Genomic DNA, 21255 nt, shown 5'->3' with positions numbered 1-21255 from the left:
TGTCTGGTCTCAGTCGACTAACTTTTCTCCTGAGCCTTTCAAGGACATCTTTGTAAAACACTTGGTTGACAGTTTGTCCTGAAGAAACAAATTCTTTATGAACAATATGTCTACTGTCAAAAAATCAGCATGGTTTTGTTCTTTGGTTTGATTATTTGAGTTTTTTCCAGTTAAGGAGATGTATCATTGTGGCACTTTTTCTGGTCAAGGAGGTGTATCAGTGTGCCACTCCACACACTGTCACTCTGTCTCAGAATCATATTCAAAAATCCAGGCTTTATCAACTGTGGTCACACAAATGAGCCATTTGTGGTCACTGGCAATCCTCTCAAGAAGATCAACCAAACATCTCTTTGATTGTCCTCCTGCTTAGTTGTGAGGTTTTTCAGCACCATTCTGACACAAACCTTTCACCTTTGGTCAAAATTTGATGTACAGTAAAATGTTTAACTTTAACAGGTCACCAATCATCCTTATTGTTAAACGTCAGCCTGATCTCACAAGAGCACGCACATTTTCAACTTTTTGTCAGTTTTTAAGTTGGATGTCTCCCTGAGTAAGGTTCATCTGTAACGTGTTCTCAGCCTTCCAAAAAGATTTATGCCAACGAAGAAATTGTGCGCCTGATACAAAAACACAATGTCACTGATGGCACTCTCAAAATTCACATGATGGCTGTACAGAGTTGAAATCAGACTGAGCATGTTGAAACTCGACTAAGCATCTGAAAGGGATGAAGAAACCAGCCTACACAAGTAGAACAACAGAGTGTCTCCACATCACTCACAGTGTTGACAGTCTCATTAATTTTCTCACATACCTCGTACGAAGAAAGCCTTGTGGAGGAACTCAATCACTGGAAGAAAGTTTTCAAAAAGAACAGATACTCGGAACCATAGGCTGAGCGTGCCCTTCAATGAAAGTTGGTATCACACATAGAGAGGGAACTGGCACCAATGAAGGAGCAGCCAGAATTTCATACTTTCCATTCACTGTCGCCGTTTCCTGGACAACTGAGAGAATACATCAAAGACATGATTTCCAATGCTCATTGATCTCTACAATGAAATTAAAAGGTCTACTATGTTGTGGGAAAGATAACCTAGGACGCAGAAAACCAAGATGTATCAAATACTGTTTGAGCATATTCTGGTAATGTATGCAGCTCTCTTTTTGAAAATCTGTGGTCTTCATCATGGAACACATATATTATTTGACTTAATAAATGTAAATATTATTGCTTCTTTCCTATTTTACCAACCTAAAGATGTAAAGACTTATAAAATTTGATTATACTCTGCAGATTCTTACTGATTGTCATCGAATCACGTCTCTCACGAGAGGTGGCTGGGGAGAGGCCGCCAGGTCTGTCAACGACTTCACCCTCGGTGACAACACAGCATCCACTTGACTTGCCGTGAACACAGTAAATAATTCGTCGTGGATGTGAAAAGGTTTCTCCATTCCTTGAGAGGGAGGGTGGAAGACTTCCATATGTGGCACTATTCTGGTACCTGCAAAAAAGAAAGAAGATAATGTTTTCTTATTCCACCAAGTATGGGAAGCATGAACAAGTAAAGCACAAGAATTCCATTTTAGTAACACATTAAAGTGCAATTTTTATTAGCTCTGCATGTGTGCATACACATGAGGATAAAACACAGATCAGGGAGTCTTGAGAAGCCGAAGAGACAAAATTGAACTGTTGATGGGAAAAGAAAATCTTTCTGTTAAATATTCATTTCCCAAAAACAACAAAGCTGTGAGTGGATCCCCTATTCATCAAAAAGCATTCAAAATCACAAAAATTTAGAGCAACACGAGTTTAGTTAAAGCATCCACGGGCTGCCTTGATAAATTCAAGATCAGGAGTTGCAACTTTTTTTTTTCCAAATGTGCAGAAAAATCCAGTTCAACTGATGAAAAAAGGAAAAGATACTTGAAATCTACACGAGTTATGATAAAGAAATGTATTTAACTGTGATGATACTATTCTTTTCTCCAGAGGTCTACCCAGTAAAAGTATGGCAGGAAAATTTTGAATGAAAGACTTACCTTTTTACTGTGCATCAGTATGAAAAGCAATTTTGAAAGATTTGTCACCGTTATAGGTAAGGCTACTACTAGATGTAGCGTTTCATTGAGACTGGGTAAAATGAACATGGTTTGGTATTCAAACTGTGGTACCAGGTTGACAAGGGCAACAATTTCTTAGTGGTTGTTGTCATATAATTAAAACACAAGGAGGCATAATAGAAAAGTGATCTTGTTACTCAGTGGTTGTTGTCATACAATTAAAACACAAGGAGGCATAATAGAAAAGTGATCTTGTTTTTGGATAATGTTACAACACATTGCAATGCCATGCTAACAAATGTGAAACTTGTCTTTCTGCCAGTGAAAACTACTTCATGTAGCCGGCCCCTGGATGGAGGGGATTATTCATAATTTTGAAGTTTCACATGGACACAGATAAACCACCAATAAAAATGCTGCCTTGACATAAGTCTCTTTCATTCTAGTCAGCAACTGCATTGTTCCTTTCTTTCTTTTTCTATCTTTTAATGAAATGGGAAGAGAGGATGATAGGGGGAAGGGGAGAAGGGAGAAGGGAGGGGAGGGGGGAGGGAGGGGGGAGGGAGGGGGGAGGGAGGGGGGAGGGAGGGGGCAGGGAGGGAGGGAGGGTGGGGAGGAGAGGGGAGGGAGGGAGGGGGGGAGAGAGAGAGAGAGAGAGAGAGAGAGAGAGAGAGAGAGAGAGAGAGACTGGAATAATGACCTACCTTTAGCCAGCAATAAGTGTGTCCAGAGGCATTAGGTCAACAGAAGTAATATTCTCGATTTGCTTCGTGTAATAATTGGATCTGAGGGTTATGGCACTGCTGACAGCTCACTGTAGGCAGATGTCTCAACAGATGCTTGTGAATTTGATCTTCTTCAGAAAGAGTAAGATGCTGGTGATGACGGATGTAATGGTGGTAATGATACTGCTGAACAGGTCTACCCTCCATTTACAAGAAGATTTTTATGAAATACAGATGAAGATGAACTCAGTTTGGATCTGAACTTTAACCACATATTGAATAGTCAGTTGCAACAACTAGAAGATTCAGAAAACAATAGATGATTATTTTGAACAATATGGATCTGGACATAGATAGTCAGAACCTAGTGAAAATTATAGAGCATTTGAGCTAACTAATTTAATGAAAAATTACAATACTACATGCATTGTACTTTCATTTTTGCAATTTAATTCTAAGAATGCTTTTGTAGACTTGAAATTTGCAAATATATTTTGTTTCACGAATGTTGGAAAATCCATAAGATAAGCTGTTCAGAAAGTACTGTGATTTTGTAATTCTACTTTGCAACAACCTACACTTTTCTCTGTGTAACACACACTTCTCAATTATGGGCATTTACTTGTATATTTCACTCCGAGCTGCCTGCCATTGAGAAATTTTGTTCTCCTAGTATCAGTTTAGTCCATTTCAGTGGTGTCATCTTCAACAGTCTACTAGACAATGCACAATTTGTAAATCAAGACAACACAGAAACAGTTCACAACTGTGTGCGAGTTCCCCAAACCTGCACAAACACATCGTATCCTTTTCTGATTGTGTTAACCTCATTCCACTTACCACGCAAGCTCCTAGATGATGTAAATCAGTGTTTGCAGTTCACAGTTCAACCATATAATACACCACCCCTGCATTTCATTGTATGTTGATGCAAACAAACATGCATTTTTGAGACAATTTGGAAGTTACCATTGTCCTTTGCATAATCTATGATCAATCTGTAGCAAATCGATGTTTGTGATTTAGTTACTGTTGCATATTTTTGAACAAACAAATTGCGTTACATCTAGCTTTCCTTACGGAGTAGTAGTCCCATGTATTATCTGCATTTATCATAAATTAATTCTGTTTTTGAGTTTGCTAACAACTATAATTAACATCAAAACATTTTAGGAAATTAGTAATTTTTACCACAAGTTTTCGTGTTGCCTTAATAGAAATCTTGTTTTCTGTATTTGCTTCAATTCTTATAGGGAATTAGCAACATTTAGCTCAACAGATTAAAAGATAATCTGCGGGGTTAATTTAAAGTTATTTTTTTCCCTGCCTTGTAATACACTGCACCAGCCAAAATACAGCCCCACGGTATATGCGGTTTTTGAACACAGGATGAGTTGGGTGATGTTCGTAAACAGCTGGAAATTGCCATGACTACTGTCAAACTATTGGCAGCTGCTGTAAATTGGTATGTTGGAAGAGCTCCCGAGAGTCGTGTACCTGTGATACTTGTACCAGAGTACCTCAAGTACTATCCTCTGCCGTGGATCCTGTCTCCTCTGCAGAAAGTATAGGATCTGTCATTACTCATCCAATTGGCCGCGAGTGACGTGTCAATGGTAGATCTAGGCGTCCTGTACAGGGTGGATGGGGACCAGGAAGGACTCAGGGTGTTACACTGCTCCTCGTACCCTACAAGTTTGAGGTGCAGTCTTTCAATGAAACTGGGACTGTGCCAGTGGGACTCCCTTCACCTGTTTTGTCAGGTTTCAGGAGGCGGCAAATGCAAAAGGAAAGGGGTCTATTAATCGTCGACAGTACAAACATACGGTGAATGACGGTAACCCTCACGGAAACAGTAGCAAGGGACAGGAAAGGACACCAGGTGCACTCAGTGCGTATGCCTGGAGGGTCTCATTCAACATGTTGAAGAAGCCATTTCCACTGCCACTGAGGGAACAGGGTATAACCAACTGCAGATTGTGGCACATGTTGAACAAATGATGCCTGTCGTCTGGGCTCCAAGGTCATTCTTGGGTCATTTCAGCGACTGGCAGAGAAGCTGGAGAACACCAACCTTGTGGATGGAGTTTCAACAAAGCTCAAAATTTGCAGCATTGCCCCCAGAGCTGATCATGGCCTTTTGGTTCTGAGTAGAGTGGATACAAACCAGAGACTTCAAAGGTTCTGTGACAAGCTATGCTGGGACTTACTGGACTTGCACCATAGGGCTGAGAACTGTTAAGCCCCCTAAATGGGTCAGGCCAGTCTCAGAGGCTGTTACTCAGGAAGTTGACTGTGCATGAGTAACACAAAAGGGTTTTTAAAACTAGGTGAGAGTCCACCCAACCCAAATAATGGTAGCTGTAGAAACCCAAAAGTATCGGTGTATGATTGAAAGAAACAGCTCCCACAGGTGAGAGTATTAAAATCCAAACGGTAAACTGCCCAAGCATTCACAATATAGTGCCAGAGTTTGAAGCGCTCAAGAAAAGCAGAGCAGCTCACATAATATGAGGTACAGTGGGCATAAAATGATAATTGGATCCTTCTATCGCCCACCAAACTGATCTCCGGATGTTTCACGAATGTTGGAAAATCCATAAGATAAGCTGTTCAGAAAGTACTGTGATTTTGTAATTCTACTTTGCAACAACCTACACTTTTCTCTGTGTAACACACACTTCTCAATTATGGGCATTTACTTGTATATTTCACTCCGAGCTGCCTGCCATTGAGAAATTTTGTTCTCCTAGTATCAGTTTAGTCCATTTCAGTGGTGTCATCTTCAACAGTCTACTAGACAATACACAATTTGTAAATCAAGACAACACAGAAACAGTTCACAACTGTGTGCGAGTTCCCCAAACCTGCACAAACACATTGTATCCTTTTCTGATTGTGTTAACCTCATTCCACTTACCACGCAAGCTCCTAGATGATGTAAATCAGTGTTTGCAGTTCACAGTTCAACCATATAATACACCACCCCTGCATACTTTAGAGAAACATCAGTTCAATTGTACATAAGTTGCCTAATCACACTGTAATCATCAGTGGAGACTTTAATCGTCCAACAAATTAAAAATTGGAAAATTACAGTTTTGTTTGTGGTGACATGATGAGACATCCTGTAAAACTTTGCTGCACACATTCTCTGAAAACTACCTTGAACAGATAGTTAGGAACCCTACTCATAATGGAAATATATTGGATTTAATGGCAACAAATAGACCTGACCTCTTTGAGGATGTCCACATCGAAACTGGTATCAGTAACCCTGATGTGGATGTGGCAACAATGATTACCAAAGTACAAAGGACAACTGAAACTCGCAGAAAGACATATTTGTTCAGTAAACTAGATAATAAATCAGTAGTGTCATAGCTCAGTGAAGAACTTTAAATTTTCAGCACAGGCCACGAGCATGTAGAGGAACTCTGTCTCATGTTTAAAAGAGTAGTTGATAATGCACTGGGTAGGTATGTACCCAGTAGAACAGTTCATAATGGGAGGGAACCTCCATAGTATACAGTCACTGTAAAGTAACTTCTAAAGAAAAAGAGATAACTGTGTAAATGAAAGTGTAGGGCTATAGATAGAGAGATGCTGAATGAAATGCATTTGTCTGTCAAGAGCACTGCGTGATACCTTCGATTACTACCATGCAAAATATTATCAAGTGATCTTTCACAGACCCAAAGAAATTATGGTCATATGTAAAGGCTGTTAGTGGCACCGAAGTTACGTGTCCAGTCCCTAGTGAATGAGAGAGGAACTGAAGGGTAGCATGACAAAAGCTGAAATGCTTAACTCTGTTTTCAAATGTTCCTTTACAAAGCAAAACCCAGATGAATTTCCACAATTTAATCCTTTTACCACTGAAAAGATGAATGAAATGAGTATTGGTATCAGTGGTATTGAGAAACAGCTGAAATCATTAAAGCTGAACAAAGCTCCCGGCCCCAACAGAATCCCTGTCAGATTCTATACTGAATTTGCGGCTGAGTTATCTCCTCTTCTAATTATAACCTATTGTAGATCCATCAAACAAAAAACCCTGCCCATTTCTTGGAAAAAGGCAGAGGTCACACCCGTCTACAAGAAGGGTAGTAGATGTGATCCACAAAACCACTGTCCAATATCCTTCACATCAATTTGTTGTAGAATCTTAGAACATATTCTGAGCTCAAACATAATGCGTTATCTTGAACAGAATGACCTCCTCAATGCCTACCAGCATGGATTTCAAAAACTAATCATGTGAAACCAAACTCACTTTTCTCACATGGCATACCGACAGCTTTGGATCAAGAATATCAGATCGTGCAGTATTTTTTGATTTCTGAAAAGCATTTGACTCAGTCTCAAACATATTTTTATCATTAAAAGTATTATCATGTGGGGTATCAAGTGAATCTGTGACTGGATTGAGGACCTATTGGTAGGGAGGACATGGCATTTTATCTCGGATGGAGAATCATCGTCAGGTGTAAAGTAACTTTGGGTGTGCCCCAGGGATGTGTCTTGGGATCCTTGCTGTTCATGTTGTATATTAATGACCTTGCAAACAATATTAATAGTAAAATCAGGCTTTTTGTGGATGATGCAATTGTCTATAATGAAGTACTATCTGAAAGAAGCTGCATAAATACTGTCAGATCTTGATAGGATTTCAAAGTGGCACAGAGATTGAGAACTTGCTTTAAATGTTCAGAAATGTAAAATTCCGCTCTTCACAAAACAAAAACAACATGGTATCCTATGACTATAATATCACTGAGCCATTGTTGGAGTCAGCCAACTCATACAATTATCTGGGTGCAACACATGGTTAAGGATATGAAATGGAATGATCACAAAGGTTTAAGTCATGGGTAAAGCAGGTAGTAGTCTTCGATCTATTGGTAGAATACTGGGGAAGTGCAATCAGTCTGTAAAGGAGATTGCTAACAAATCACCTGTGCGATCAGATCTAAAATACTGCTCGAGAATGGGGCATGTACCAAGTAGGACTAACGGGATATTGAACGTATACAGAGAAGGGCAGCGCAAATTGCGACAGGTTTGTTTAATCTGTGGGAGAGATTCACAGAGATCCTGCAGGAACTGAACTGGAAGACTCTTGAGATAGACGTAAACTACCCCGAGAAAGTCTTTTAAAAAAGTTGAAAGAACTGGCTTGAAATGAAGACTAGGAATATACTACAACCCCCCACGTATAACCCTCATAGTTATAATGAGGATAAGATTAGAATAATTACTGCATGCACAGAGGCATTCAAACAATCATTCTTCCCACGGTCCACATGTGAATGTAACAGGAAGAATTACACTATTATATTTCCTGATACAACTGTCCATTATCACACTTTCAGTTAATGAATGGATCATATGACAAACAATAATTCTGGAATAATCCATGAGCTCTGTTCTCTAACTCAAATATGAAATCTTCAGACCTGTATGCAAATATTGGTGTTGTGTAAGCAATAGCAATCAACACATGTCCTTCCTAGATGAGGAAATTGTGTGTGTCCAACAGACCACTAGGCAATGAACTATCCAAAACTGAAAAAAAAAAATATATATATATTATTAAGTGTTAGGTACAAATTCTAATTTTAGGTCACTAATATCTTGAACCTGTAGCATAAGGTAAGTGATGACAAACTGTTAATGTATATGGTCAAGATGATAGTTTCAACTTTTTAAAATAAATATGCCCTTATTTTTTATGCATTCCCTTTCAGGTCAATGCACTTTGTCCAACACTTTTCCAATGAATCAATTCCGACCTTGGTGTGCTATTACAGAAAGACTGCTGGACACTCATCTACAGCTTTTATAATCTCTTCGCTGATCTCAAACATTCTCAAGCACAAAGTTTCTTAATTAATATGGTAATTGGTGGAAATCAGAGGGTGCCAAATGTAATTAATAGTGGAGAAACCAACAATCGGTACTGATCTGTACTCAATGGAAGTGAGATCCATCTTTCACAAAGCTTTCTCATACTTACAGAATCATGTAAAATGCCCTGTAGTCTTTCTCCTGATAGGCCTACACCATCGGCTATTTTGTACATCTTTCACTGCTGATCATGCAGTATCATACTGTGAATTATCTCAATGTCTCCATCTGTAGCTGCTGTTTTGGGACTTTCTTACTTTAGACCATCTTCAAGCAAAGTAAAGCGATTTTGGAATTCAATTGCTCATTTCTTAACTACTGAAAACAGGGAAGCAGGATCCTTTAAAATCATAGTTCCATTGGAAATAAACAGCCCAAAATAAAGATGTGGCACTTCCAATCACCAATTTTAATGAATCACTCAAGACAACTACATGAAAAGCTCTGTAAACAAAACTATTCCTCAGATCAAACTGACTTGCATTATCAGGCTGTATGTACAGTACTTTCTGTTTGCCCTAATACTGTAATGACTGAACAAGAAGGGACTGAAATAAAACAGGTATTCATAAAAACACACACACACACACACACACACACACACACACACACACACACACAGAGAGAGAGAGAGAGAGAGAGAGAGAGAGAGAGAGAGAGAGAGAGAGAGAGAGAGAGAGAGAGAGAGGGATCAACATGGATTTTAAGATTTGCACAATCAATATTAAAAAGTAGTTAGTCATTTATGCCAAGAATACTCATTATGGTCTACGTATATACAGGAATGAGTGAAACAGTCTTGAAGTAACATTTATGTCAAAAAAATATCGACATGTACATGAATACTGGATGGATATTTAAAGTGACATGATGAGAGTGACAATTTCCTTTGTGTAAATGAGATAGATGTTGAAAAATAATTATAATTTCTCTTAGTTGCATTTAATGAAGGAAACACATAAACAGTAATCAACACCACCAAAATATCAGTTATGTAAGGGCTGTGTTAGTAGGTCACTAGCATTTTGCTGAGAAAGATCTCTTTCACCTTGGGCATGGAATATAAAACACAGCACAACACTGATAACATTTAACAAAAACAAAACTATAAAAGCTGAACTTCTGACATTACAATGATGTAAAAGATTTAGCTTCAGGGAAACAGAGCCTACATGTAGTCCCTCACCCAATTTGTCAGTCTACACAGGCAAATAAACAACAAACTTCAGTAAATAGGACAAAAATAAAAATAAGCTATCTCAGATTTAATGTGTAAGTGAATACAACATCAAAAGAAAATAGCAGGAAGCACTTTGTAAATTTATACACAAGAATTTAAACACTGACAGGACTATTCTTGCATTAAATGAAACTGTACATGCTAATTACAAATTTACTTTCCTTACAGTTTGAAGAGTGGGTGCCTCTCTTTGTCCTCCATATCAAATTAAGTAACAGACACTCCACACAACATGAAGCACAATTTCATCACAAGAAAGCATTAAAATAGCAAAGCACATATTATTTCATGGCTGAACACAACACGAGACACTGAAGTATATGAAAGAAACTGTTTAAATTCGTGAAGCAATCACAAAGTCTGGACACATACATTACACAGGCACCATTGCAAGATAGACAGTACTGTCAAACACAGAGGCAAATAGGAACACTTGTTTATATAGACCTGGGGCAGTGGTGCCGTGTGACTTGCTCGCAGAGTTAAGTGGCCAGGCTGGGGATTACTTAACACCATCTGCTGCATATCTCAACTGTGGGATAATGAACTGCTCCTCCATCTGAGTACAAGCCTCTTATCAGCAAACCCTTACACACATTGGGGGACGGGCAATGAGAACATCAGTCAACATTGTGGACTTGGAAGAACATGTGATACTATGTCCAGCATTAAAAATAGATTTTCTTCTTTTTTCTTTTTTAAAAAAAAAAAAAAAGAACTTTCTTGTGTAAATACTAATCACACATGGATAAATGTTTTAATAAATGGCAGGATACATTAAGCCCTTATTGGTTATTTCCTACTTCCTGTTATTTACAGCACAATGGCCAAAATTCGTTAAAATAGCCTAAAAGTTACGAGGAATGATTATTCGAATAAACAATGAGCTGAAATACGCTTACATTAAACACTTATTAAAAATACACTTTCCCTGCAACTGATCTATCAGTACCGCATTATTCATCACGAAAACAGGGGTGTGCGAAAACATTTTTACCGGCACATTCAGACCTCACAGGACGAGGAAAGCATTTCAGTTACTAAGGCGGAACGAAGTTGGCGCTGAGCTGACAGCAATTGTAAAGTGATATGCTGACTTACCAGCAACGCAGCGGCATGTGCCTCGGTGCACTTGAAGTGCCTCGACTGCAGAAAATATTATATTTTTTTTCTGTGGACATTAGAATACCGGTACATCAAATGTGTACGACGCTACTGCTGTTCTATCAGTTCACATTTACGCATAGCGAACAAACCTTTTACTCTGCGCTGCTTCCTGTTACGCTAAATGTACACACAAATTTCTCTGAAGCTGCAGATGTTGGAAAAGGTAATTCTACTTTTTTTAATCTTTTCCTTAGGTGGCTCTTACGACTGAAGACACGAGTCTGCCATCACGTTTATTCACAATGTTCGTCTGAATCGCACATTACTATGCGTTTCGGCTAACTTCCATCACCAAGTGATTATGTGATGCTAGCATTCGCATGGGAATACTCCTCATGATGGCAGCAAGCCGAACATGAATTGTACAGTAACGTGCGATGAAGATGAACATTTATGAATAACTACTATTATTGACTCAAAACAGACCCAATGAAAATAGCGAAGGGCATGTAAATAATGATTAACTGTTAATAGTAGAGAATTAGACAGTGGATAGCAGACTGGGCACTTTGTGAGAAATATTTCTGCAGTCTTGCGAAAGCCCAGTGGAAAATTTACGAAGCAGAATCTACGTCTAGAACTAGATCGACGATGGACTACATATTTCCCGAGCTCCATTCGTTACCTGGCGTATCAAAAGGCAATAGTACTTACATTTTACTTTTTATTTGGTGGAATATATGTTCTATAAAAAGACTTTCAGGCGTTACTGTTGGCTGTATTGACGGACCTCGCGATCTCGATGATAAAGAGGTAGCAGGAACTGCACAAGCGACAGCAGGCTTCAGTTCCGATTTTCGACAGGCATTGTTAGAAAACGACAAAAAAAGCTCTTCAGCACAGGCAGTTGTATTGTTAGCTAAGAATGGGCAATTTTCTCTAATTACTCACCTAGACTTTGTTCAACGAAATCAGGAATTAATTCCGATTAAGGTGATATGCGTTTCGAATCTTTACTTTTATGCACCCGCGAAGAAGGAAGTCATCCGGGGCGAAGCACAAGTTACGTTAAGGGCACAATAGTGCTTGTCAAGTTGTGCCCATTAGACTTGGCCACTGTTTCTATGTTTCGATACAGTGTATCGATACGTGGTACTGTTTCAGTGTTTCGGAACGGCTACGGTTCACTGTTTCGAAACAGTGTTGTTTCATTCCACCCCTGTCTCGGATAACTGGACCAGATTCGGTCTCGAGCCAGACACAGAAACTGTATCATTGTTCCAGAATAAGGCTGTTTCAGTCCACCAGTGCTTGGAACGGATTAATTGTATCGAAACAGTGATGTTTCATTCCCCTCTGTGTCGGACGAGATTCGGGCTCGGCACAGGTACTGAAACACATTTAACATACCACTTCATGAAACACTTTCAAGAGTGTCAAAATCTTTTTGACAAGCAATAGCATGAAGCTTAAGATATCCGAAAATAAAGCTTCGTTTCTAGCTGACCGTCATATTCCGAAATGGCGTAACATCTGCTTTATAAACACTAACCAAGCAATAAAACAACGCATACTATTCACATTCAAAATAATAAATATGTGAAAATCATTCAGTTAAATTACACTTTTTGATAACATACGCTTCTCTGTTCATGTACAGCAATCATATTAAGAAACGCAAGTAAGCCTACAACATTTCGAATAAAAAAGGCGTAGAGTGACAGTTATTAGACATATACATAAATTTGGTGTAGGTATAATTGCAAGCAATCTGTTTCACATCACTGATAGTGTAATGGTGAACGGGAAGGACTAGGAAGCATGGTGAATTTATAGTAACGGTTCGAAACACCTTGAAAGACAAAATTTTTTCTGTTATATTTTGTTATTTATTCGAATTATTTGGCGTTATTTGTGAGTCTATAGTCACTGTGCCTATTATCCTCAATGATTCCCTTTGTGTGCATGGAAATCAGCAGGATGGGTATATTACCCATACTAACGGAATGTGGGAATCCCAGTAGCATATCCGTTGTTTCTGCAGTTTGCTCCCACCTCCAGTTCCGTTCGTGGTGGCTCTTCTGTCTTAAGCTATGGCTGTCCTCAGCCAATTGAAAAATATGAAAGTCACACGACACGAAAGCAGCGCATTTGCTGCAGAAATACGAAACTGCCAAGACGCCTAAGTGATAATTTCATACTTTCTGCGATATGATTAGCGCTATCGCACCTCATTTGTGTTTATGTGGACATACTTATACAGTAGACAGTCAAGATGATAAAACGTGTAGGTTTATTAGATTACAAAACACAAACTGTTTCACTGTTTCGAAACAGCGTATCGAAACATTACATTGTACTGTTTCATTTGTTTCGAAACAGTTACGTGTTTCAGTTCGCCCATCTCTAGTGCCCATAGACGTTCAAGATGGGGAGCACTTTGCCCCCCCCCACCCCCCCTCCGCGCTTCTTTTCCAGGTACATTCAGCATTTTTCTACAGCACCACATGTCAAATGACTATCTTCCTCTTGTCTGAACAGCCCACTGTCCACGTTTTATTTCCATACAAGGCTACATTCCAAATATTTTCAGAAAAGATTTCATAACACACTAATATATACTAGATATTTACAAATTCCTCTTTTTACAGAAATGCTTTTCTCACCACTGATGATCTGCATTTTATATCTTCCCTACTTCGGCCACCATTATATGTTACCACCCAAGAAGAAAACTCCTCTACTACTTTTAGAGTTCCAATTGCCAATCCAATTCCTTCGGCATCGCCTGATTTACTTCGAGTACATTCCATTACCTATGTTTTACTTTTGTTGATGTTTATCTTACAACCTCTTTTCAAGACTTCATCCATTCCGTTCAACTGTTTTTCCAAGTCCTTTGCTGTCTCTGATAGATATACAATGTCACTGGCAAACCGAAAAGTTTTCATTTGTTATCCTTGAACTTTAATTTCCGTTTCCAAATTTCTCCTTGGTCTCCTTCAGAGCTTGCTCAACGTACAGACTGAATAACATCGGGGTTGGTCTACAATCCTGTCTCACTCCCTTCTCATTATGGCTTCTCTTTCATGTCCTTCAACTCTTATAACATTAGTCCGAGTTCTGTGTAAATCGTAAACAACGTTCTGGTCCCCACATTTTCTCCCTGGTAGCTTCAAAATTCCGAAGAATGTAGTCCAGTCCACGTCGTCAAAAGCTTTCTCTAAATATATGAATACTATAACCGTAGCTAGCCTTTCAGCAGCGTATCTTCTAAGATAAGTCGCAGGGTGCGTATCGCCTCGGGTGTTCCTGCTTTTCTCCTGAACTTAAACTGAGCTTTCCCAAGGTCGGCCACAAACAGTTTTTCCAGTCTTCTGTAAATAATGTACGTCCATATCGTGCGAGTATAACTTCGTATAGTCATAATGAAGTACTACCTGAAAAACGCTGAATAAATATTCAGACATATCTCGATAAGTTTCAAACACGTGAAGAAATTCGCAGTTCGATTTAATGTTCAGAAATCTAAAATTGTACACTTTACAAAATTCAAAACATGGTACCCTATCACTATAATATCAATGAGTCACTACTAGAATAGGCCAATCAGTATAAATAGCTGGGCGTAACAGTTGGTGGACACATACAGGGTGAACATTAATAAAAACGACAAACTGCAGGGGCAGATTCCTGATTGTATATGGATTGTGTGCGTGCAACAACAACAAATCGTCCCGGAACTCAGTACAGAGCTGCATCGCATCCACGTCACAACAGATGATCAAAGTTGTCTCCATGGTGTGCAATGTACGTGTCTGCACGTGCATCATGGACTCCGCACGCGTTCACACATCGCATCATGGACTGCCGCATTCTTTCGCACGTTCCGACCTTTCTCCGAATAACGTCTTGGTGTGAACACGCTGTTGAAGGGTCCGCACATCAATAACTGGTTCAGCGTACACTACGCTTATCAGATGTCTGAATTCAGGTACAGGGCCTTCCAGTCCCATCCAACGTCTAGGGACGATGATGATGATGTGGCGGCGAAGTGTAATGCGGACGTGGGTTAGTGCTCCGTCATGCAGAAATCACGTAACCTGTCGCATTGCTAGAAGCACATTCTCAAGTAGCCCAGGCAGAGCATTCCGCAGAAAGTCAGATACGTTCCTCGATCGTTGCGTTGTGGAATAATAATCGGTCCAAGTATGTGGTCGCCACGAATCCCCGACCACACACTGGTGCTTGACTGACTGTCTGTAGCCCACAGATGAAGATAATTCAGATTGATAATGCCATTCTGGCCATTTTTAAACCATGTGAATCTTTCGTAATACCGAGGATGGCTTAAGCACAGCTTAAGCACTCATCACCGTAAGCTTCCTGCATCAGTTGGTGTGTCTCTCTGAAGGTTTTTGGAGCTTCACGCAAAATTTAATGCAGACGTGTAGCTCCTGTAACTGTCTTCTCGAAATCCGCAAGCTGTGCGACAACGTTTACTCAATACAGCACTGAACAATACAGTTGTGGCGATTCGTGAATGAGTCGTTTATTTGAACGACTCTAAATAAAGAATCGTAAGAATCGAATCGTGATACGGACGAGTCGTCGTTCAAAAGAATCGTAAGAACGATTGCGTGTTTCCGAGTCGTGACGATTCCAAATGCCAACGATTCATCGATTCTTAGTATGCTATGCTTCGAAGGCAACTTCCGAATCATGCCGAGTCATGCCGAGTCGTACCGAATGATTACGACCGCCAAATGGCAGCCCTCACATACTGCAAATTTTGCTTAACTTTTGTTTCGTCGATATACAGAGCATAGGTATTTTGCTTTTAATTTGTCTGAGAACTTGCTTCTGCCACTACTATTTATGTGAGAAGACGACATACTTCTAAAGTGTAGGATACAATCGTATACAGCGACATTACTTCACTGCTAATTTGCTAATTCTGTTAGTTCCACCAGTGCTGCCACTAAATGGGTGTCGCACTAGACCAATATTACAGAGCCTATACTGTATAGAGAGAATATAGGCTCTCTAACCAATACCTTTCTTGGCGGATCGCCGCGTAATACCGTCTTTAAACAAAAGCTTTTTAATTAATAATTTCGAGTTTTCGAATGTTATCGTGTTCAGATTCATATTAAATTTTAGTGAAGTAATGTCGCTGTATACGATTGAATCTTATTGTTTAGAAGTATGTCGTCTTCTCACGTAAATAGTAGTGACAGCGGCAAGCTGTCAGACAAATTAAAAGCAAATTACCTGTGCTTTGTATTTCGAAGAAATGAAAGTTATGCTAAATTTGCTGTGTGGGAGGGCTGTCAGCTGCGTTATGAATTACAAGGGTGATGTGGACTTGGAAAGGCATCTTAGCACAGAAAAACATAGGATGATACGAGCCAAACCACGTCTGCCTCACTGCTAGATTTTGTTACTATAAAACAGACGTCTGTAGTTAGATACGTTCAAGCCACACAACCAAACTGGCATACCACGTAATTTTGCACCGCCTTTCGCACAAATCGACTCCTCTTTACTGGCCTACTGAAATAAAACAATAGATGCAATCATATCAAACGTGACCTTTCATCAATTAAGGCATTATACGTATAAATCGAGAATCACACTTCTAACATCATATGCATGTTTACTCATAAACAAACTATTTCTGGCATATCTTATCACGACACAGTTCGATTCTAACCCCATTGACAATTTCAGGCATGTCCTGTCATCTGTGAGTAAGATGTAGGACTTTTTGCATTCCGTAAGAATCGTACCATCGCAGAGTAGAATGAATCGTGAAAGAATCGTAGGGATCAATCGCAATGTGAGATTGAATCGTAGGAATCGAATCGGGAAGAAGAATGGTGTTGCCCAACTCTGCTGAACAATAACCAACAGACATACAATAATGAAACTTCCGGCAGTTACACATTAAACACAGGTGGGTACAGGGATACCAACCGCATTTCGCTCCAACATACCAGTGGCGCGAAATTACGAATGTTCGGAAATTTTTTCAACAGATCTCGTACATGTAAAGATAAAGCGGTAACGAAGCACATTCTTGGTTTGAAGACCACAGTACATTGCTAAGTAATGTCACAATGCAGGCGATAAACCCCTTCCCTTCCCTTACTCATACCTGAAAACCTGTTCGTCAAACTAATTATGAGAGAATCTACAACATAGCGTTGAATCCAAAACGCGGTCTAACACTTTTCATCATATACAAAGCACTGCTAGAGGGAAAAAAAGTAATTCTAAGTGCCAGGAAAAGCCTGGGATCAAACGCGCTTAAACTGATCGCAGGAATGAATCGAAGGAATGCAATAAAACACGAAGAGGTATTCAACCGAGATCGGAGGCGTTTCAGTAAATGGAAGAATGATCGACAAGTAAGCAATCAGCAGACTAGAGGGGGGAAAAAAATGAAAAACAGTTTACGTCTACGTGGTTCCTGCTTTGAAAAGAACCTTCGACACAATCAATGACTACCACATTTTCCGATAGCACTAGAAGTGTCATGAAACATCCCTTAGCAGCGTTTTTTTTTTTTTAATATATATATCGTTCCTCCTGATTATATCTGCGTCTGTTACCTTAATTCTGATCGTGCTCTCAGTCCACTTATGATCTTTTATCGTTTTTATGCTGCTGGGCACACCTTGCACTTCCGTATATGGATTGTTTTCTTATTCCACGCACATAACCTTTTACGTATCTGTTTTCTGGAGATGACGTTACTGTAAAATATTTCAATTACATTTCAAGCCGTTATCCTGCCTGCTAAAATTTTTTTTTACCAATGGCATAATTGGGTTTGAGTTGGTACTATGCACATAACATGTTATCAGGTCCCTACAGCGACGTCTATAAGCCGCGCGGTGTGGCCGCACCATGTCACTGACTGTGCGGTATCTCCCGCCGGAGGTTCGAGTTCTTCTTCGGGCATGGGTGTGTGTCTTGTTCTTAGCGTAAGTTAGTTTGAGTAGTGTGTAAGTCTAGGGACGGATAACCTCAGCAGTTTGGTCCAATAGGAATTCTCTCTCTCTCTCTCTCTCTCTCTCTCTCTCTCTCTCTCTCTCTCTCTCACACACACACACACACACACACACACACACACACACACACACACACACACACACATTTTGAAGTGTATAACACGTAAGTAACATTTTTTTAAAAAATACAAGTAGCGACCAGAATAGGTATGTAATAGGTATGTCAATCAGGTAAAATCGCAGTGAGCACTGAGGCGTTCGATACAGTTCCGCACTGTCGCCTGATAAAGTAAGAGTCTACGGAATATCAGACCAGCTGTGTGGCTGGATTGAAGAGTTTTTAGCAAACAGAACACAGCATGTTGTTCTCAATGGAAAGACGTCTACAGACGTTAAAGTAACCTCTGGCGTTCCACAGGGGAGTGTAATGGAACCATTGCCTTACACAATATATATAAATGACCTAGTAGATAGGGTCGGAAGTTCTATGAGGCTTTTCGCGGATGATGCTGTAGTATACGGAGAAGTTGCAGCATTAGAAAATTGCAGTGAAATGCAGGAAGATCTGCAGCGGATAGGCACTTTGTGCAGGGGGTGTCAACTGACCCTTAACATAGACAAATGCAATGTATTGCGAGTACATAGAAAGAAGGATCCTTTATTGCATGATTATATGATAGCGGAACAAACACTGGTAGCAGTTACTTCTGTAAAATATCTGGGAGTATGCATACGGAACGATTTGAAGTGGAATGATCATATAAAATTAATTGTTGGTTAGGCGGGTGCCAGGTTGAGATTCATTGGGAGAGTGCTTAGAAAATGTAGTCCATCAAGAAAGGAGGTGGCTTACAAAACACTCGTTCGACCTACACTTGAGTATTGCTCATCAGTGTGGGATCCGTACCAGGTCGTGTTGACAGAGGAGATAGAGAAGATCCAAAGAAGAGCGGCGCGTTTCGTCACAGGGTTATTTGGTAAGCGTGATAGCGTTACGGAGATGTTTAGCAAACTCAAGTGGCAGACTCTGCAAAAGAGCCGCTCTGCATCGCGGTTGTGGCTTGCGTTGCAGTGCGTTGCGTTGTGTGGGGGAAGAGACCAAACTGCGAGGTCATCGGTCTCACCGGATTAGGGAAGGACGGGGAAGGAAGTCGGCCGTGCCCTTTCAAAGGAACCATCCCGGCATTTGTCTGGAGCGATTTAGGGAAATCACGGAAAACCTAAATCAGGATGGCCGGACGCGGGAGTTGTAGCTTGCTGTCCAGGTTTCGAGAGGGTGCGTTTCTGGATGAGGTATCGAATATATTGCTTCCCCCTACTTATACCTCCCGAGGAGATCACGAATGTAAAATAGAGAGATTCGAGCGCGCACAGAGGCTTTCCGGCAGTCGTTCTTCCCGCGAACCATACGCGAGTGGAACAGGAAAGAGAGGTAATGACAGTGGCACGTAACGTGCCCTCCGCCACACACCGTTGGGTGGCTTGCGGAGTATAAATGTAGATGTAGATCCCATCGACGCACCATGTTGAAGATACCCGTCTGGTAAAACAGTTTGTCCCGCTGTGTGAAGAAGTCTGTAACTGCCTGCTACACATCCTCATCCGACAGGAATTGCCAGCCCTTCTAAGGTCTTCTTTACGAGACCGAAAACGCGATAATCGCATGGGGAGAAATTAGAACAGTAAGAGCGGGTGCTCAAGTGTCTCCTACTTGAGTTGGCCTAACTCCTGCGTCTCGACATTTGCGATATGGATACGTATGTTGCCATGAAGCAGCAGGAACCCTTGTCGCATCATTTCACAACGGCGGTTATAGACAATCATGCTGCCCCTACACGTTCTTCGTTCTCCGATGGATATCTCCCGATGCTTGTCCTTCGGCAGCCAAGAAAAGAACGTTGGTCCTGTTCGGAGGCATCTGATAATAACGTCGCCGTAGTTCATGTTTCCGCCATTACCGTATGCACTTGGGACATACGCGAATGCCACACTAACCCTTTGTCTACATATTGGTGCTTATATACCCGCAACGGAGTCGCGCTACGTTGCATTTACGGTGAACCAACGCCCTCGGGCTGTAATTTCGGCTTTTCAACTATAATCAAGTGCAACTGGGAAGATATCAGTTTGCCTGTTGCACTTGATAATGACTCAAAAGCCGACACCGCGATAGTGGAAATAATAATCGCTTAAATAATATCATTATCGTCAATAAAGGAAGGATCATAGTATCCGCGTCTGCTTACGATCGTTTCCTCGGGAGATCTTCCTTGCTTATTCTACAAATGCCAAAAATTTTAAATACACTACTACATATTTTCAATTGGGGGGGGGGGGTCCCTTACTCTACTTTTATGTTGCAAGGATTTGACTAAGAAGTACCGGGAGTGCTACAATGACCTAGCTTGTTCAGTGGCTATGAAATTAGGGAATGAAGTGTGTGTGTGTGTGTGTGTGTGTGTGTGTGTGTGTGTGTGTGTGAGAGAGAGAGAGAGAGAGAGAGTGTGAGTGTGAGTGTGAGTGTGAGTGAGTGAGAGACATAGCACTATTTGCCATCTGCAGTTATGGGCGGATAGTTTGTCATGGTAAAGAGTAAAGTCGTATGGCTGGGAGACCTTGATGGGAAGGTTCATCCGTTTAATTGGAAAGGTTTTTCTACCCTTCGCACCTACTGGCACCTTTCGTTCGCTAAGCGCGGGAGTCGTGTGTTCAGGTGTATCTGATAAATGTAAGTGACTCTAATGGGTGTGTAAGTGTAATGTCACGTTTGTATTATATGATGATGATGATGATGATGATGATGAGAGAAGGGAGAGGGTGAAACCTAGTGCCAGCACATAGCCTACTCCTATCGAAGAGCACCAGATTTCGGTGATCTGACGACAACCGATGTATTCAGCGAGGCCAGGCTGTTGAATGTTTGTCATGATGGATCCGACAAAATGAGGGCTTTTATTTTATTTTGCGTAGCCCCAACTGGATTTCATATTAAGCCCTGCGAATAGATAGGGCGTTTTTAAAATTTTTTTTCAATATTATTTTCCTATTAGAGGGCTCCGTTGTTTAACAGGGGGTTCGCGTACTATTGTAGGCACAGTTCAATAAACATCTTAGGGGAGACGTACATCGTTTTGTGAATCTTAAATTCATCTAAATGGCTCAAATGGCTCTGAGCACT

General features: G+C 40.5%; 1 protein-coding gene across 5 annotated transcripts in view; it reads right to left on the bottom strand.

The window, feature by feature from the left end:
* The window catches only part of LOC126456968 (zinc transporter 2), a 131907-nt gene that overhangs the window by 40857 nt on the left and 69795 nt on the right, over positions 1-21255 (bottom strand). For 4 of the 5 annotated variants that reach the window (XM_050092907.1, XM_050092906.1, XM_050092910.1 and 1 more), the window contains one exon: positions 1312-1514. In XM_050092907.1, coding sequence (XP_049948864.1) covers positions 1312-1514 — 203 coding nt within the window. Of the gene's footprint in view, positions 1-1311; positions 1515-10117; positions 10339-21255 lie in introns of those variants that run through there. The other variant, XM_050092909.1, reaches the window with a different exon arrangement.

Source organism: Schistocerca serialis, chromosome 2 (assembly GCF_023864345.2).
Source record: "Schistocerca serialis cubense isolate TAMUIC-IGC-003099 chromosome 2, iqSchSeri2.2, whole genome shotgun sequence".
Taxonomy (NCBI): Eukaryota; Metazoa; Arthropoda; class Insecta; order Orthoptera; family Acrididae; genus Schistocerca; species Schistocerca serialis.
This window is presented reverse-complemented; position numbering and strand designations above follow the sequence as displayed.